At 34.4% G+C, this 19,191-nt stretch overlaps 3 protein-coding genes across 3 annotated transcripts in view; 2 read left to right on the plus strand and 1 right to left on the minus strand.

Moving 5' to 3' along the window:
- The window catches only part of LOC149897043 (hemicentin-1-like), a 37,376-nt gene extending 25,909 nt beyond the window's left edge, over positions 1-11,467 (plus strand). Inside the window, exons 30-46 of the mRNA XM_090117001.1 lie at positions 317-470; positions 853-970; positions 1,398-1,608; positions 1,854-2,073; positions 2,429-2,734; positions 2,998-3,176; positions 3,554-3,781; positions 4,944-5,106; positions 5,624-5,740; positions 6,471-6,565; positions 7,082-7,204; positions 7,790-7,885; positions 7,973-8,081; positions 8,509-8,622; positions 9,769-9,897; positions 10,194-10,319; positions 11,106-11,467. Of these exons, the coding sequence (XP_089973127.1) occupies positions 317-470; positions 853-970; positions 1,398-1,608; positions 1,854-2,073; positions 2,429-2,734; positions 2,998-3,176; positions 3,554-3,781; positions 4,944-5,106; positions 5,624-5,740; positions 6,471-6,565; positions 7,082-7,204; positions 7,790-7,885; positions 7,973-8,081; positions 8,509-8,622; positions 9,769-9,897; positions 10,194-10,319; positions 11,106-11,194 (2,577 nt within the window). The 3' untranslated portion in view covers positions 11,195-11,467. The remainder of the gene's footprint in view (positions 1-316; positions 471-852; positions 971-1,397; positions 1,609-1,853; positions 2,074-2,428; positions 2,735-2,997; positions 3,177-3,553; positions 3,782-4,943; positions 5,107-5,623; positions 5,741-6,470; positions 6,566-7,081; positions 7,205-7,789; positions 7,886-7,972; positions 8,082-8,508; positions 8,623-9,768; positions 9,898-10,193; positions 10,320-11,105) is intronic.
- Positions 11,468-11,643: 176 nt separating this feature from the next.
- Positions 11,644-13,895, minus strand: LOC149897045 (uncharacterized). Its single transcript, XM_090116993.1, has 6 exons — positions 13,701-13,895; positions 13,263-13,474; positions 13,127-13,179; positions 12,762-12,860; positions 12,348-12,448; positions 11,644-12,225 (listed from the first exon to the last, which is right to left on the minus strand). Exons 1-6 carry the CDS (start codon positions 13,757-13,759, stop codon positions 12,126-12,128), a joined length of 624 nt encoding a protein of 207 aa, XP_089973119.1. The 5' UTR covers positions 13,760-13,895; the 3' UTR covers positions 11,644-12,125.
- Positions 13,896-14,145: 250 nt separating this feature from the next.
- Positions 14,146-17,523, plus strand: LOC149897046 (centromere/kinetochore protein zw10 homolog). The gene is made up of 4 exons (XM_090116989.1): positions 14,146-15,737; positions 15,924-16,127; positions 16,479-16,744; positions 17,124-17,523. Exons 1-4 carry the CDS (start codon positions 14,255-14,257, stop codon positions 17,334-17,336), a joined length of 2,166 nt encoding a protein of 721 aa, XP_089973115.1. The 5' UTR covers positions 14,146-14,254; the 3' UTR covers positions 17,337-17,523.
- The last annotated feature ends 1,668 nt before the right edge of the window (positions 17,524-19,191 follow it).

Consider the following 19,191-nt stretch of genomic DNA (forward strand, 5'->3'; position numbering starts at 1 on the left):
TATTATGTTGCCTGTTATTTGACAGCATTTTTAGAGCTTGAAATAATTACTCGCAAGCTTTGTAAAATTTTTCATTACCCACACACAATTCTATGATTTATTTGCTTCTCTTTCTTATATTATTAAAACTCTATTTCCGCACTCGGCTTCGTTCGCTTGGTTTATAACTTAACAAATTATAATACACCACAACCTTTCTTGACAATCACTCTATCTATTAAAAATCCCCCAAAAGCTGTTGCGTAATTTAAAAGATCTAAGCATAAACAGACGACCAAAAGGACTTTCTATATTATGAAATGATATTTATTTTCAGACAAAATGGCTTTTCAACTCAAAGTTATTACTTGGGGAAGATCGGAACAAACTTGTGGTACTGAATATAAAACCACATCACGCGGGCGAATACAAGTGTATTGTTAGTAACGAATACGGTACCATTAGTAGGGAGTTTTCTCTAGGTGTATTAGGTGAGGTTAATTAATTATTTTTATTGGGCTTTTTTGTATTTGGAATTGTAAGAAATATAAGAAGTTTCTTATTTATAAAAGATATATGTATTCATTATTCCTTAATAAACAAAAATATGCGGGAAATGTCACTTTGACATTAAACCTGACTAAACCTTAAAAAGTAACGTTACATAATTTGCAAAATTTACGCAATTTTAATAATTTGTTACTGTACTAACAATCTAGAAAAGTTTTTCAAACCACCTTAATTGATTTACTTTTTGAAATAAAGTTTAGAGAAATGTTACAAATTATTTTTCATCTAGGTACATATATCAAGCTATATTTCTTTTATTTTTATTAGAAAATACAGTCATAAATATTTATTATATTATTCTAGTCCCGCCTTTTATATCGGAGTTCGATGTATTAGATGTACAATTGAAGGAAGGAGCAAATGCAACACTTGATTGTAACGCAAAGGGCGTCCCTGACCCAAATGTTACATGGAGTTTTGAGTGAGTTTAAATAATGCTGTTTAATGGAATATGCTGTTTTAAATATTAAATTTGAATTATTTTTGTAGAAGTAGTTTGGACTTTTATTTTTTTTTTTTAGAAAATGATTATTAATTTAAAACAATCACTGGACGCACTTAAAGAATCATGTCGAGCAATTGAGGCACTTTGGCACGCGCATAAAGGAGTTGCACCTTATTTAAGTGCAACTCCTTTAGGCGCGTTACTTTACGCAATACCGTCTTTGAATCTTGCCCAAGAAGTTTCACTTCTGATACGTGTGCTCAGCACACACGCTCTTTTCTTATTGTACGAATACAGAATAAGTATATTATTGATACACAATAGAATTTTATTATTTCCACAGTATCAGAAAATAGAAGCAGTAAAAAAACTTTATTTATTTATATATATATATAATTTTCAGTAACACAAACTGGCACATCATAAACACATCGCTAACATCAACGTCAGTGACTCCCGAATCCGAGGGTACATTCCGCTGTGTTGCTATCAACAAAGTCGGTGTTGCCCACCTCGTGTATAATGTGACGGTTGTCAGTGTTGCCAGGGTGAAGAGTATTGTGGTGTTTAGAAATGGGGAAGGAACTGATTTAGAGGGTAGTGTTGATGTTGCTGTAAGTTATGACTATTTTTATATCATTCCCATACATAGATGATTTAATTTTAAATGCTTTTACTACATTTTAAATATTATGGTTAAACAATCATTTAATTGGTCATTAAAAATAATTCTTATAGGTTTCTACTGGTGAAAGTGCTCTCAAAATTAAGTAAAGAACACAAAAATGTCTAAACTTTCCTCTTTATACCATAAGTGACGACTTTAGCTATAGTGTTTAATAAAAAATATAACTTTTAGCTCAATTCAAACGTCAGAATAGCATGTGAAGCGAAAGGCAATCCGAAACCAACGATACAATGGTTTAAGCATGGCAATAATATAAGTCAAAATGACAAGGGCGCTAGTTACGCTGATTTGACATTTGATAGTGTTGTCATCACACAAGCAGGGACATATGTTTGTATTGCAGTGAATGAAGGGGGTATGGATGAAAGGCAGTTAAAGATAAATGTGCTAGGTAAGTGCTATATTTAACTCTATTTTTTAAAGCATTCTTAATTATTTAGTAAAATAATGATAAAAAATAACAAACTAAATATTTAATTTTCAAGTTGACATATTCATTAAGTACTTATGTATGTTTTAAAGACGCACATTTTATTTTAAATAAATCAGAAGATAGATAAAAAATATGCAACATAACATAGACTAATGAAAAATAACGTGTTACGACTAACGATACGATTTGGTCATTTTTTAAATTTCATAAATTAGTAAAATATTATACATTGTTTGCCATAAATCCTTCGAAACTTTGACTCTACTTTCAGACACTAGCTGTAGCTCTTAATAATATCAATGTAATTTTACAGAACCACCCACAATATTTAAAACGCTCTTCCGCAATGACAATACCACAGATAGCCCAATAAAATTAGAAGTAATGTCCGATCAATCTTTCTTCATGCATTGTCACGCATATGGCTACCCCATGCCAGACATCTATTGGTTCAAAGATGGCCTGCCTTTACGATTGTACGATGACTCTATGGTTTCAAAGGAATATGGGGAAATTATAGCCGTGAATGGGGCAAGTGAGGAGCATTCAGGGAATTACACGTGTGTTGCCAGAAACGGTGTGGGAGAAACTAGTGTTATTTATTTGATTGATGTTTTGGGTAAGAATAAGGTTTATTCTTAATGTATGTGGTAATGTGCAAAGGTATGAATTACAAAGTAAGGTAATATGGCTCTATATTAAAAAAAGTACAATTTTCATGAAATTTAATAATAGTTATCTTTTTTGATTAGATACAATAAAAAAAGCTTTCTAACAATCTTAACATGACTAACCAATCAAGTTTATAAAAACAACACAAAGGACAGAGTATAGAGATAAACCATAATACTATATTTAAATTTAATTGAATATGTTTTCTAGTCGCACCACCACAGCAGAAAGACAACACTAAACACCTAAACCTACTTTTCGGAAAGCCTCTAAATCTAACATGTCCTGTTGAGGGAAAACCTTTACCCTACGTGATGTGGGTCAAACACCCATATACTGAGATAGTCGAAACTGAGAGAATTCATTTGATCAATGATAATTATACTTTGGTGAGTGGTCCTTTTTATTTTTATAAAGTTATGGAAACTGATGCCACTTTTTTCTTACAAATAGAGCGTGTGTGCCGGGCACACGTGTCAAAAGTGAAACTTCTTTGGTAAGATTCAAAGATAAAAAAAATCGTCGCCTCCATGATTTGACGTTATTGCCATGACGCGACCTTGAAATTTTACTCTCAACGCGCCTAAAGAAGTTTCACTTGAAAAAAGGTTAAAACGTTTTTAATAACCAAGGAAGAAATGAGTGATTTTATTGTCAAGTAAGATTTTTATTCCAGTACATATATATACGACAAATAGTAAAAAAAAACTACCATTAATATATAAAATACTATTAAAGGTTAAAATTTTTAACTTATTCTTTTCAGTTAATAAACGAGACTGAAGTTCTCGACACGGGCAAATATTCCTGTATCATGACAAACAAAGTCGGTTCAACTGAGATAATTTATGACGTCATTATTGAAAAGCCTCCATCCATTGCGCGTAATATAGGCAATAATATTACAGAGAGACACGTGGTGCCTTTGAGACGCAGCATTGTATTGAAGTGTGAAGTGGACGGTAATCCACCGCCGAAGATTAGTTGGTTGAAGGTATTGTTATATTGTACCACTTATTCTTATACCACCGTTGTATATATTGGTATCAAGCGTTGGAGTACCAAGCTCAAAGGAACTTGTAGTTTCGCAAACGGTGAGGACGTAAAAAGACTCATAAAACTGTATGAAAACAAAGAATTGAAGGAAAAATTTAATAAAAAAATAGGCGTCGTAATTTTGTTTAAGTATTTTTTAAAATTTAAGTTATCAGTGTACGCGAATCTATAAGTTCCTTCGGGCTTAGTGCACCGAGGATAGAACACTGTGTATAGATAATATTATTTTTCTGGAAATTGAGCTTCACGGCACGAACGTGGAGCTGCCATTAGGATGTAAGGCTCCATAGTAAAATAGTAATTGCAGCAGCTTCTTCGTCCATTTCGAAGCGGGTAACATGAACGACTCAAACTCAAAACTCAAACTCAAACATTTATTTATTCAATTAGACTTCGTATAGAAGCACTTTTGAAACGTCATTAGATATTTTAAAATTTACCACCGAAAAGCAGTATCTACGCGCGGAGAAGAACCGGCAAGAAACTCCATAGTTGCTCTTTTAAATCATGTCAGTTTTACAATTTAATTTTACAAAATACATATGTTACATCATATATTATAATAACATGCCAAAGAACTGTCCTGTGGTTTTTACGCGACAACCCTCCATGGGTTTTTATCGTCCATATATTCCTGAATACTGTATGTACTGCGAACATCCTAAGAATGTGGAGCGATTTATAAATTGAATTATAGTTCAAGACATAAATCAAGTGTGAAGCCGCCACAATATATTGTGATTTGTGCAGGATGTAGGGTGCTTTTCCACCAATAATATACGAGGATGTGTAGCGAGGAATGTGTTTGTAAATAACTAATAGTATCCCTATTCAAATGATAAACGTTTCAAACTTCAAACTAAATGAAGCAGATTGGTTTTTACAAACACATTCCTCGCACATTATTGGTGGAAAAGCACCCTTATCCCTGGATACCGATCTCACCGGTATGTGAAATGAGGCAATTTAGAGTAGGTTTTTATTATAATATACGCGTAGCCACCACCTGACAATATGTTATGTTTAACTCTGTTCGATGGACAATGAACATTAATATATGTATTTTCTAAGTACCTATATCTATTTCCACAATTTTCCAGGATATCCAAAAGCTCAGCGACAATCTGGCCAACGTACAGAACGTACAAGGTCACAGCGTGCTAGCAGTGTGGAGTGCCAACACTCGCGACGCGGGCCGGTACATTTGTGTCGCGGAGAACACAGCCGGCACGGCGCACCGGGTGTACGAGCTTGTTGTAAAAGGTGTGTGTGTGTGACAGATCACACATGACATGACAGAACACACATGACGTGACAGATCACACATGACATGATAGATCACACAACACACCGCACATCACACTATACACCCACGTCATGACACTTCACACACTTGACAATACAGCACATACATGAAGCATAAGACAGAAACTATGTATGAACAGAACCCATAAAATAGCGTCAATCTCCGTATCACAATCAAAAAAGAACGCACGTGTTAGAAGTGAAACTTCTTGGCAAAAACTAAAAAGGTATCAAAATCGTCGCCTTACTCCATGACGTGACGGAATTGCCATGACGCGATCTTGAAATTGTACTCTCAACGCACCTAAAGAAGTTTCACTTCATAAAATGATTCTCTATAAATTTTCTGGTCGCTCTTTGTAACAAACTGTATTTCTGTGTATGTACAATAAAGAGTATTCATTCATTCATTCATCCATTTCTAGTATTTATTGTATTAAAATAAATGCTACAATATTAAAAATGAATCCCTCAGTGCCCGGCAAATGGAGCGCTTGGTCGGGCTGGGGCTACTGCAATGCGACCTGTGGCCGCGGTGTGCAAGTGCGGACTAGAATCTGCCAACATATAGATGATAGTAACCACACTTATGGTAAGTTACCTTATCACTTTATACACACTAGCTGACTATAATACAATGTTAGCGACCTGAAACTATTACTTAATTTCCCATTTTTGACGTGACAACGTCTTATAATTCGATAGAGCCGGCTGCACGCACGAAAAAACATGACTCATGCGGCGTTACCTCGCTCTGAGGCGTTCCGTTTAAGGCTTGAAGTGCGAGCGAGAGCGCGGAACGAGCGACAAAGAAACACAATCGGAAGTTGTCACGTTCAACTATCGCCAGTAAACCGACTTTACAGACAACCAATTTTTTCCAACACATTTAATACGTTTAATTACTGTGCGTTCTTTACCACTTCAAACTGCTCTTTCTGGCAACGCAATGTTAGGAAATGGCGTCGTTGGTCATATCAAAGTTCTTGATATTTATAATCTACTAGGTTTCCGCCCGCGGCTTCGCCCGCGCAGTCAAAGAAAAACCCGCATAGTTCTCGTTCCCGTGGGATTTCCGGGATTGCGTCATTTTCCCGGGATGAAAAGTAGCCTATGTCCTGTCTCGGGTATCAAAATATCTCCATACCAAATTTCATGAAAATTGGTTCAGTAGTTTAGGCGTGATTGAGTAACAGACAGACAGAGTTACTTTCGCATTTATAATATTAGTATGGATTAGAAATCCTTACGTTAAGTTAAATTATAGTGTGCTTTTAACGACTTATTTATCTAATTCCTTTCAAGTGACTTTTATTTTGCAGATAAATCTAGTCAAACAGATAAGATTATTTTGGACGAATCGGCTTGTAAGGGTTCATCCATAGAACAAAGAAAGTGTCAGATGCCGCCATGCGAGGTATTTATACTTTAAATTTAATTATTTATGGCAAGCAGTATAAATTAGTATTATCAAGTTTAATGCACATAAAAAATCTACATTATTTTTTTACTTTTGAAATGTATTTGCACCATACAAAAATATTTTGTATTATCTGTCTGGCAAAATAAAAAAACCACGTCTATTCATAATAAGCTTTACAAATACAGCTTGACAAATAGAAAATCATCTCCATAACTGTTATAAACCCCTCCCCCTACCAAAATAATTGGTAAATCTATTGAATAACTTTGACCGCCTCCTCGGTACAGTGGTTGACGCGTGAGCGTAACACCGAGGGATCCTGGGTTCGATTCCCGGTGGAGACGCAGAAAAAAAAATGTCTTGGTCTGGTAGGACACAGAAGGCTGATCACCTACTTGTCCCTAAAGAAAATCGATCAGTGAAACAGATGTATAATGCATCTGCCCCTTACCCCACTAGGGGCGTGGGACTTCACTTTTTGTATAACTATAAAAAACTAAAAACCCCCAGGGAAGTATCAGTGAATGGTCTCATTGGTCGCGCTGGTCCGTGTGTTCCGCAACTTGCGGCGCCGCGACACAGGCGCGTACTCGCCGGTGTCGTGTGCGAGACTGTAGCGGGGATAATGTGCAGGTGACTAAGATACAATGCCAATGACACAACAAATGACAAACACATGTACACACAAGACTCGTAACACGATATTTCAGATCACACATGACATGACACACGACACTTGATACGAGAAACACCACACATGACACGACACAAAGCATCACAGATACACGATACATGCTATAGCAACAATTCACATTATGACACCCACATCATGACACTACACTCACAATACATGACACTATATAAAATACGACACATGCGACAAATACGACACACGACCATAATAAGTTACAACACACACCAAATTAAATATCACTTACGCCACTTCACACGAGTTATACACAAAACATATGACATCACACGACATATTATACCATATACTCGCGTAATCGTGTATACTACTGACAATATATTTTATACACAACACAAACGTGGTAAATAATAAATATGAGTCGCACCCTAAAACTACACACTGAGATTAACCAAGTCGCACCATAAAATGTAAAACCATCACCACACAACACTGCACAAGTACATATTATTATTAACAATTAACAACTACTGAATGTTTTAAACCATTGTTCATGTGAATGTATTCAGATAAGAAGATGTCGTGGTCTTCCTCCATGTCCTACACCCAAAAGGCAGCGACTAAAAAATGATGTTTACAGCAGTGCGGATAACGAAGATAATGGAGTAAGTTAAAATTCATTATATTTCTCAAATTTACTCTCAGTTCTTTTCAGTATAGTTTTCATTAATATTTGATTTTCATATTATTAGCTTTCTGACTTCTTGCCTGAAGCTACATTTGAGATTGGGCCAGACATTGAGCAGCAATACAACTCGCAACCATCAAATGAAGAATTTGATGACTATTACACTGCACCAAGTATGGAAAATAAATATTTTATGTCTTTTGTAAAAATAATAGTAAATATTTTTTATACCTTTGTTAACTCTAGTGATGAATATTTCCACGTTATTATTGTAGAATGTACTATTTTTTTTGTTCGTTGCCTTTAATACTATTACATGTGTTATGTTTATAATTCATTGTCTTAACTGGAACTCGAAATTCCCTTTGATGAAGTGAAACTTCTTTAGGCGCGTTGAGAGTAAAAATTTCAAGGTCTCATGGCAATACCGTCATGTCATGGAGTAAGGTGACAATTACGGTATCTTTCAATCTTACCAAAGAAGTTTCACCTCTGACGCGTGTGCTCGGCATACACGCTCTTTTTGATTAAAATTCAAACAATAATTTCACTGACCAAATGGCAAATATCTTATACTTTAACCTAAACATCTATCCATAGCGTCCAGCATGCCCACATATTATGATGTGAATGTGACAGAAAATTTAGACGGCAGTGAGCGAGGCCCTTGTGATGCTGGGTTCAAACATAATGCTGAGGAAAATACTTGTATTGGTAAGTGGAATAAATGTTTTTTTTTGAGAATCCATACTAATGTTACAAATGCGAAAGTAACTCTGTCTGTCTGTCTGTTACTCAATCATGCCTTAACTACTGAACCAATTTGCATGAAATTTGGTATAGAGATATTTATCTCGAGAAAGGACATAGGATAGGTTTTATCCCGGAAATCCCACGGGAACGGGAACTATGCGGGTTTTTCTTTGACTGCGCGGGCGATATGGAAAGCTAGTAAGTAAATAATGCTAACAATCTTCATGCAATTTTCAGTTCATTTCTTTTTTTTTGTAAAATTAGTGGATGCACATTGAAGCTTGTTCATTTAATTTTAATTCATCTGCGTATATTTTTAAGTTAAACTTAAGTCTGCTGGTGAAATCATTAATAGAAAAAAATGAAAAACATTTGTCTCAAAACAGATCCTTGTGGAACTCTTTGAATTTTTTATACGATTTTGCAATAAACAAAACTGACTGCACTTAAGCAAGGCGTTTGATGGTGTTGAAGTGTTATGTATGTCGGGTTGTATGATAATAGAAAGTAATAATTCTCTCGTATGTACTTTATTTATGTAACAATTGTAAAATAGTAATTAACAGAAAGGATTGTATAGAATGCCGTGTAAAATGTAAATCAAAGATGTCTTCCCGAATAACAGTGTTGCCAGGTGGCTCTGTAAGTTGCACAGATTATAAATATCCAATCTATGTCGTCAACATGAAGACTTTAGATAGAAGATAGAATGCTTTAGATGGACTTCATAGCGTTGATTTTAACAAAATTGAGCAAGATAACTTTTGGTGACCTTTCATTTAAAAAATTATGCTGCTTATTGCTTAGTCAACATCCCATCATAAGTGTAGTAGATGCTTTTGTAGTGCCACACTTATAAAACATATTTTCATACGTGAGGCGCTACAATTGCAACGGGAAATCATACTTAAAGTATTATACTTTTTTTATTTTTCTTTTTGATATTAGCTAATGTCACAATATACAGATACAACCAGGGAAACTTAATAGCGCTAACTTAACGCTTGCTTGTGTTTGTGAGCCATTACGAACGTTTCTTCTTCTTTCTTTCTTTCTCGTATTAAGTTTCCCTACTGATTGTATCTGTATCTGGCAATGTGTTGACAGACGTGGACGAGTGCCATCTCCCACTGAACCTGTGCCACAGCACGCAAGTGTGCGCCAACCGCGCGGGCGGCTACCGCTGCGCCTGCCCGCGCGGCTACCGCGCCAGCGGGCCCACCGCGCGCTGCCTCGGTGAGTCACACACGCATCACATGTACACACACGTCACGTCATGTACACACACACGTGCATACACGTCACATGTACACACGCGTCACATGTACACACACGTCACGTCATGTACACACACACGTGCATACACGTCACATGTACACACGCGTCACATGTACACACACGTCACGTCATGTACACACACACGTACATACACGTCACATGTACACACACGTGCACACGCGTCACATGTACACAAACTTGTTCTGTAAAAATGTTCTATACCTAATTAATTTTTTTTTAATTCCAAATAACAGATATAAACGAGTGTGCACTCAATATAAGCAGGTGCGAGTTCGCGTGCGTGAACGTGGCGGGTGGGTATGTGTGCGCCTGCCCCACACACCTGCGGCTGCATACCGACAGGCATCACTGCGTGCCGCGTGAGTATTAGTGAACGAGTGAATGGTATACACGAGTGAACGAGTGAATGGTATGAATAAGTGAATCGTTAAAAATTATTTATGGTTTATAGTACTAACTATCTGCGCTTCGCGGTTTCACCCGCGTGACTCCGCTCCTGTTGGTCTTAGATATAGCCTATAACCTTCCTCGGGAAATGGGCTATCTAACACTGAAATAATTTTTCAAATCCAACCAGTAGTTCCTGAGATTAGCGCGTACAAACAAACTCTTCAGCTTTATTATATTAGTATAGATGTGATAAGATTGACTTATATGCTTGACCGCAATAGCTGTAGGGCTTGACCGCAATAGACCGTCAACCGACCGTTCCGTTTCATTCTACTCTTCTTCTAACTCGTGCTCTTTACCCGCTCCCCGCCTCATCGCTCATACCTACACCCTACAGCCACTGCGATCAAGCTATAGTGAATGAGTGAATGATAAACACGAGTGAATGAGTGAATTGTTGAATTACATATTTAAATACAGAAAATAATTTCGACTAGTGTTCCAGAACTTTGAAGTGAAACTTCTTTAGTAAAATTTCAAGATCGCGTCATGGCAATACCATCATGTCATGGAGCAACGATTTTGGTATCTATGAATCTTGCCAAAGAAGTTTCACTTCTGACATGTGTGCTCGACACACACCTTTTCTTTATTTCAATATCAATTAAATTGTTAGCAATAATACAGAAAAAATAGTGTATTTTCTTCCATGTTTCACCTTTCAGATTAATTTTAAATCACTATTTTCATTACAGCCTCCAAATACAACAAGCCGCGCTATTCCTACGAAGATATGGATACTGAAGATTATCTCAGCACGTCCATAGACTATCCTGCCAGATAACCTCTAAACAATAGAATCTTTACATCTATATTTGTATTTGTATAATATTATTAGATAAAGACTATTTTAACGTGATAACGTTTTTAAAATCGTTTTAGTCGGGTGACATGTTCAGAAACTTGTGTCACACCAAAACCTCACGAGCGCGATCGCAGGTATAACGAGAGAGAGACGGACCGATCTCCCGTCTCATCTCGAGCGCTGCCACCAATAAGACGTTATCACGTAAACATCTCGATCGTAAACCTACTTTACAAACAACCAATTTTTTTTTAAATAAAAATTGTGTAAGTTTGTTGTTATACAAGAGTTGATTTTAAAATTATTGTAACCTATTGTCATATTGTAATTAATTGCTCAAAACTGCCTTAATTATAAAAATGCATTGTATTTATATTTTTAAAATAGTTGAAAGGAGTATGTAACTACAAAATAAAACAATATTATTTATAATTGTATTTTTATTTATCTAACCCAATAACATGCTAGAAAATAATACTTCTCAACTGTACATCGCTGTCTGATAAAAATATCATTTTCTACAACAAGTTATGTACCATTCTACATCATACAGGCATTATAAATAGAGCAAAGAAGACATACAACATCTGTTTTTTATCGGTTAAGTTTAGAATGAGAGGGAAAATTTTAGTGCCTTGTCTATCTCTGTCTTTTATCGCAATTGTTTCTGAAATTAGTATTTTTTTCGCGCTATTTCTAAAAATTCGCAACAGATAGGGTACTGCGATCTTCCATCTCTATCTAAAGAAAGCTGGAAGTCTGACTTTCCTGCTCTAACTATATTACTTCTATGTTCTACATGCCTATTAAACACGAGTAGTGACAATAATATCCATACAATAATATCCATACTACTACTACTCATCATGAAACTTGTGTTGTGAAAAAGATATTATAATGAAGTATAATTCTAAGTGACGATAGGCGGCAGACGATCGTTACAGAATATTTTCTTTATTGGTCCTCGCTTTGGGTCCAGAACTCTCTCGTCGTTCTTTCTTGGAATATTCCTGGAACATACCAGTAATAAAGTTCACAAAAAATTACAATACGATATCTCCAAACTATAAATCGTTCATAATCGTGTTAAAATAAAGTCCATTTTAGCATGACAATAATCAATAATACTTACTGCCAATAGGAGCCGTTTCTTTGTAAACGCATTATATTATTGTGACAAATCATAAGCTCATTCTGCAGATACGTCCGTTGGTCATTCACCCTCACGAATAACTGAAATATTATTTTAAGATAGTTAGTTATTATAATGAAAATTTTAGGTGCATACTTTATCTTTCAATAAAAAAATGTTTAAAAGTTTTTTTTATACGAAAGCTTTAATTTTTTTAAGCTATTGCATAGCTTTTATCTCAGACTTTGAGCGCGACGACCGAATGTAAAAATTCCGTAACGAAAAAACCTAACATCCCCCACTCCAACCGGCACAGCGATGCGATGCTATGCAATAGCTTTACCGCGGCAGTCCTCGAGTGGAACAGATATTTTCTTTTCCTTTTGATTGATAGTACATCGTCTACATTATTACCTTAGACTCCGAATCCAGTCGCCACTCTTTACTTCGCAAAGTGCTGACGAGGTCCATTTTCAAACGTTCAAAACGTTTCACAGTTCGCAAAAGCTCCGCCTGCAATGTTACCCATTTAAAAATCAATACCAATATAAAATATTATAAATTCAAAGTATTAACTCTTGTCTTGAAATTCTGCGACATTTTCACGGTGTTTTCACGCCTAAACCACTTGTACTGGATCTAATTTCATGATACTTATTTGCTACAGAAATAAATAAATTTGAAAGTAGGTAGTGTAATTTAAATATATATTATATGAGGGAATTTCGCGAATTGCGCATATTTGTAAGTCGTGAAAAAAAAATATATTGATCACTTACAGGAGTCAGAATATCCAAGTTAATATTCAAATCATCGTGTTTCAATTTGCAGTCTGAAAAAATAAAATAAAAAATAAGTTACGTACCAAGAATTGTAAAAAAAATGTAAAAACCCCACTGTTTTGTAGGTAGGTACCTGGGCCACAAACTTTAGCATTTCTTATCTTATCCCGTAATATAGGGAGTTGTTCCCGTAAAGTCTCTATCGCTTCCAACAATTGTTTATGTCGCGAACTCTCCTTTTGTAAATCATTGTCAAAGTCCCAAGGATAATCTGGTTTACGCAAATCTTCCTGTATGCATACTATTTGTTTTTCCAGCTCCCCATTTTGCCATGCAGCTGCTTCTCTGATAAATTATTTAAATTATCATTAATTCAATAAATATAATATCAATAGATATATCTGAGAAGTAAATATTATAATACAAAGTCCTCTGTCGCGTCTGTCTATCTACACACATCTACTGAACCGATTTTAATTCAGTTTTCACAAATGAATAGCGTGGTTCTCAAGGAAGGCTTAGGACGAATTCGCAGGTGGAAAGCTTGTACATAATATATCAATAGAATTACCTGCATGTTTTTTCATGGTCTAACTCGGTTTTTAAACTTTCAATTTCATTTTCGTTCATAGCTACTGAGTTTAACTAAAAATATGTTTAATTCAGTTTCACTTTAAATATTAAAAATTAAAGTATAATTCTAAGAGGTCTAACTAATAATAATTAATATTGATCAAACAAACTTGTGAAGCAGTGATGAGTATTTCAAATTTCATTACAGACGGCAACATTATCGCATTGCACACATTTATTTTATTATTAAAAAAGTTGCTTAAAATCGTCTTCATTAAAAAAATTAAATAATTAAAGAATATGAACGTTTATTACACTCGAACTCTAAATAAACTAAAGAAATACAAACATAAAACGGAACGCATCGATAACATTGTCAAAGTCAAAATAGCCTGTTAATTTCGAATTTTCAAATTTGAATTTAACATATATTTTGAGCCGAATTCCGATCTACTGTATTTACCTTGGAATATTTTTATTTGTGTTTCTACAGTATTAAGTGCTTATTAAGTGGTATTAATTAAAGTTACATAAAGGATAAGTAACGTAAAAATGGAAGATCTTAAAATGACACCCGAAGATATGAAAAAGCAACGCAATGAATTGATACAGAAAATGAAGGAATTTATTGAAAAAGTTCAAATGCTATCATGGAATTTACAACAAAATTTTATCGATCTATATTTTAATTTCACACCGACAAGAAGTCTGGAGCAATTAAATTATAAAAACCGAAAAGATAACATATTTTCAGAATATGAAAAATTACAGGAAGAAATTACAACGATTCGCGAAAAACTTGAAAATAAATATAAAACAGAAGATTTTATCAATTACTGTGATAAATTAAATGAATCAATTAATAATTTAAGAGATCTTTGCATCGTCGCGGAAGGAAAATCAGTACTTGAGAAAGCTAACCATGAATTGGGAAGATTCAACTACTGTGATGCAATATTAAGTGTAAGGAATTTACTTTCAAAACTGCGATCTTTGAAATATGAAGGAAATATGTCTAAAGCTCTATCTAATCTATCTGCGCAAGCCGAAAATCAAATAGCAGTGTATACAGCTAATTTGAGCATAGAATGGGAAGAAATTTTTACTTGGACAGAGAGGAAAGGTGTTAATCAGCTCACATACTCTCTATGTGTACAACAAAGTGATCCAATATTGATACAAAAGATATTAAAATCTCTGTATTCCACTGAACGTCTTAATGTGGAACTTGGTTTATTTTCTGATTTCTTCATAAATAAGTTGCTACATAATGTAGTCAGGCATAATTGTGACATATTCACAGAAGATCATGTAGGAGCACTTATATTTAACATAAAAATAGATCTAAGTGATCCTAAGAAACCAAATTTTCAAACAATATTCAACAATTTAACAGCTGTGTTTGAATTTTTGCAATCAACCCTCGGATCGAAACTAGAGGCAGATATGACATTTATTGAAGTGTTTGCTAAATCTATAAGATCAAGTTTCTTTACAAAAATAATAGAAGATTGCATCAGAAACAATTTGCCGTCTTGTGACAGTAGTTATCAGAACTATAAAAACATTGTTATTGAGCTGGATTCATTCAATAAGTTTCTGATAGATTTAAAGTTTGTTGAAGCGAAGAAATCACCTCTCAATAAATACATCAATGATACAGAATGTGTACTGTATAATAAAAAGTGTGATAAACTTTTGTACGATGTTCGTAAGCTGTTGCATGAAAGTTTGTCCTACGGCACAATAACTGTAGGCACTGTCACAGAAATGGAAAATGAATCCATTTTAGATGTAACACAAAAAGACTTTGGTTATGATTTAAACAGCCCACTGTTTCTGCCGAAGTGTGTAATATCACAGAATGTTAAGAAGATTATGACTATTATTATAGAACATTTGGAAGAGAGTGTTAAATTGCCGGAAAAGTACAGCAATCAACTCATTGTGTATATAAAGGATATTGCTGTTATGTATCAATGCCTTGTGCCGAAAAAGTTTAGAGTTAATCTTGAATGTTGTCCATTAGACATAGGTAAGAGAATTCTCAACAAAATTCATATTAATATCTTTTTAAATAATAACTATTATAATCTAAAATAAAATACTTCAATTTTCCAAATAATTTAATTTTAGTTTTGTCACATATTACCCAAAACATTTTATCATATTATGTCACCGTCATTCTCTCAATTATTAATGTTATAAACTCTTTTTTCAGCATTATTCTTCAACAATTGCTTCTACTTGGCACACAGTTTACTCGGACCTCCATGGAAGATTATTCTACCGGACTCCTTAGCTGATCTCCTTAATATTGCCTTATTGGAATGTATACAGGACTTACGTCTAGTTGGCTTAGAGAAAATATCTCTTTATTTGCAAAATCAACGGAATATTATTGTAGAGAAGGTTGAAGCAAATGGTATGTATTGTTATTACTTATTAGGAATATAAATAAAAGAATAATTATTATTGATGTGCTAATTGACCTAAATATTAAAATATAATATAATTTGAATAGTTGTACTATATTTTATAAATTAAATCTATTGCCAGTCATTAAAAAATAATAATACATGTATTATTCTAGAATTTTTTTTACGGTTTTTACACCAGTTTATTGATTGTAATATTATTTAATAACATTTCAATCACTACAGCAAGACTGTTCCAGACATGCATAAATCGTGTAAAGTTTCTCTTAAAATTTATTGAACTTCTATAAATCAAAAAGGAAAATAATCTTTATACATTTATTTTATTTATATTCCAGAGTTACCCTGGTCCCTCGACTCCTACGACACGTTCAACTACGCAATAAACAACTCCATAACCCTGATGAAGGAACTAAAGAGCAGTTGGTACAATATCCTCCCATCTCGCATGTACCAACTCTCGATCTGTACTCTGATACAAACCTTGTGCCAAACCATGCTCGCTAGAATATTTGTGGACATTAAACCTGTGGACGAAGAACTTATTTACATGTTAGCGATACGATTCGAAGATACTGTGAAGGAGATTGGAACTTTGTTTGAGGTATGTTTTATCTTAGCTAGATTTCTGCCCACAGCTTCGTTCGCTATTCTAAAACTTTACAAATTATGACCTAATATAATTTTTTTTAGTTATTATAATAACATACCAGTCCCAAGAACCACTCCATCTATTAAAAAAAATCACGTGAAAGTATGTTGCTTTGTTTTAAATATCTAAGCATGTATAGGGGCAGACAGGCAGCTGGCAGTGACTTGGTTTATTCTATCTATTGATAATGTAAAATTCATTTCTGTAGCTACCAATTTGTTAGTATGTAGACATGAGTTAAAAATTAAATCTAATTATATACTTACTTAAAAATAGTTTTATTCATACGATTACGATTTACGACACAAATTCGATCTTTTTTTTTTTTCAGGAGCCAATAAAATTCGAAACAAAAGTCGAAGCATGGAGAAAATTCGTCAAAATGCCGCAGTTACTAAAAGCGCAGCTTCTAGAAATAGCTGAGATCTGGAAAACAGATAAGGAATTAACGGAAACCTACACTTGTGAGGAGATCCGGCAAATCGTCAAAATCCGCTTCCCTGATGATAAATATAGGCTGAAAATTTTAAAAGAAATAGAATGATTTAGAAATATGGTTTTGTTTTATTTACTTGTCTTTTTTGAAAATACATTATTTTGGACTTATTAAGCATCTACTTACCCATTAATAAATCAACCATATTATCTTCTCTAAATATACAATATTATTGTGTCACAATGTTAGTTACCGCATACCCCTCCAAAACGGCTTAACCGATTCTGTACTAAACACAGGTACTAAACAGATTTCAATGATACTGCGATGAGATGTACATAATATATAAGAAATACTTAGTTACATGTTTTTGACTGAGCGTGTGTGAATCCGCGCGACATCCATACTAATATTATAAATGCGAAAGTAACTCTGTCTGTCTGTTACTCAATCACGCCTTAACTACTGAACCAATTTGCATGAAATTTGGTATAGAGATATTTTGATACCCGAGAAAGGACATAGGATAGGTTTTATCCCGTAAATCCTACGGGAACGGGTTTTTCTTTGAAAACGGGCGCGCCGCGGGCGGAAAGTAGGTACTTACAAAAATGAAATATCATGCTATAATATGGTTTAATAAAGACATTTCTCTTAAATCGTTGGTTATATAAAAAGCAATAATGGTTTGTTTCAATAAATAGGACAGTAATCAATTTATCATAATTTTAAATTCATGTGTGGGCCGACGAGCTGAGTGAAGGACTGACTTGATCCAATAACCAATACTTCAGAGTTCAGATACTGATACTAACAACGTGTATTACTAATTAAATAGTAGAATTATTCTCGCGTGCAAATATTTACATCGTTGCGTAAGTTGGCCAATTGTATTAAAATAACGTACGGAAGAACGGAAGCAGGAAATTGGTAAATCACCATTTCGCGGCATTTTACTTCGCGCCATTTTTAATTTCATTGGCAACATTGATTTGCGAGTCTCTTGTCTATAGGATAATGTAGCCAATAATTTCAATAAGTAGTTGCAAATTGGCATTTATTGAGTATTATCTATACTTATAATAAATCTGTAGAGAGGCCAATTCTGTACATGAAATATATTTAAAAAAAAACTATGAAGGGGTGATAAGGGATCGCTACTGATGCCAAAAATGCAATCAGTAAAATTTTTGTCTGTCTGTCTGTCTGTCTGTCTGTCTGTCTGTATATTCGTTATAGAAACAAAAACTACACGACGGATTTTAACCAAATTTGGCACAATTATTCTTCATACTCCTGGGCAGGTTATAGTAAAAGAATCATGTAAATCGGTGTAGAAACACCAAAGTTATACATAAAATACGCTGTAAGTCATCGCGCGTGAATTACAGAATCATGCCATAAGGATTATTTTTGTGTATCAGTTGCCGCGTTCGACGCGCTTCGCGGCGGGAGCTATAAAAAGGCGGCGGGTCCGCACCCGTTTCGCGTTGTCACGGCATCACGTGTGAACGGCTGAACCGATTTCGATAATTCTTTTCTATTATATTCCTTGAAGTACGAGGATGGTTCTTATGTAGAGAAAACGTAAATATGTACCACGGGCGAAGCCGGGGCGGACCGCTAGTTAGAAATAAGTATCAAATTAATATTCAATTCAACTTAGTCAACAGTAGTGTCGATTGTGTAACACGAATAATGCTGTTATTAATTTATTAATATAAACATCTAATTGCTAATCAATCGACTGTTACTGAATAAATACGATAATTTAAAATCACGTAAATGTAAAAACATATTTAAGCTATTATGGTGAATTCCATAAATAATTATACGCATTACGCAAGGATTATTAATACCAATTTAATTCGATAACATAACTATTATTAACTGTATTTAAAATATAAGTGGAATTGTTATAACAACTGCATATTGTATTGGTAATACCTAAGTTAATTCAATT

Source organism: Colias eurytheme, chromosome 26 (assembly GCF_061535395.1).
Source record: "Colias eurytheme isolate Ceu_HAF_F1 chromosome 26, ilColEury1 Martin Lab GWU primary, whole genome shotgun sequence".
In the NCBI taxonomy this organism is placed as follows: Eukaryota; Metazoa; Arthropoda; class Insecta; order Lepidoptera; family Pieridae; genus Colias; species Colias eurytheme.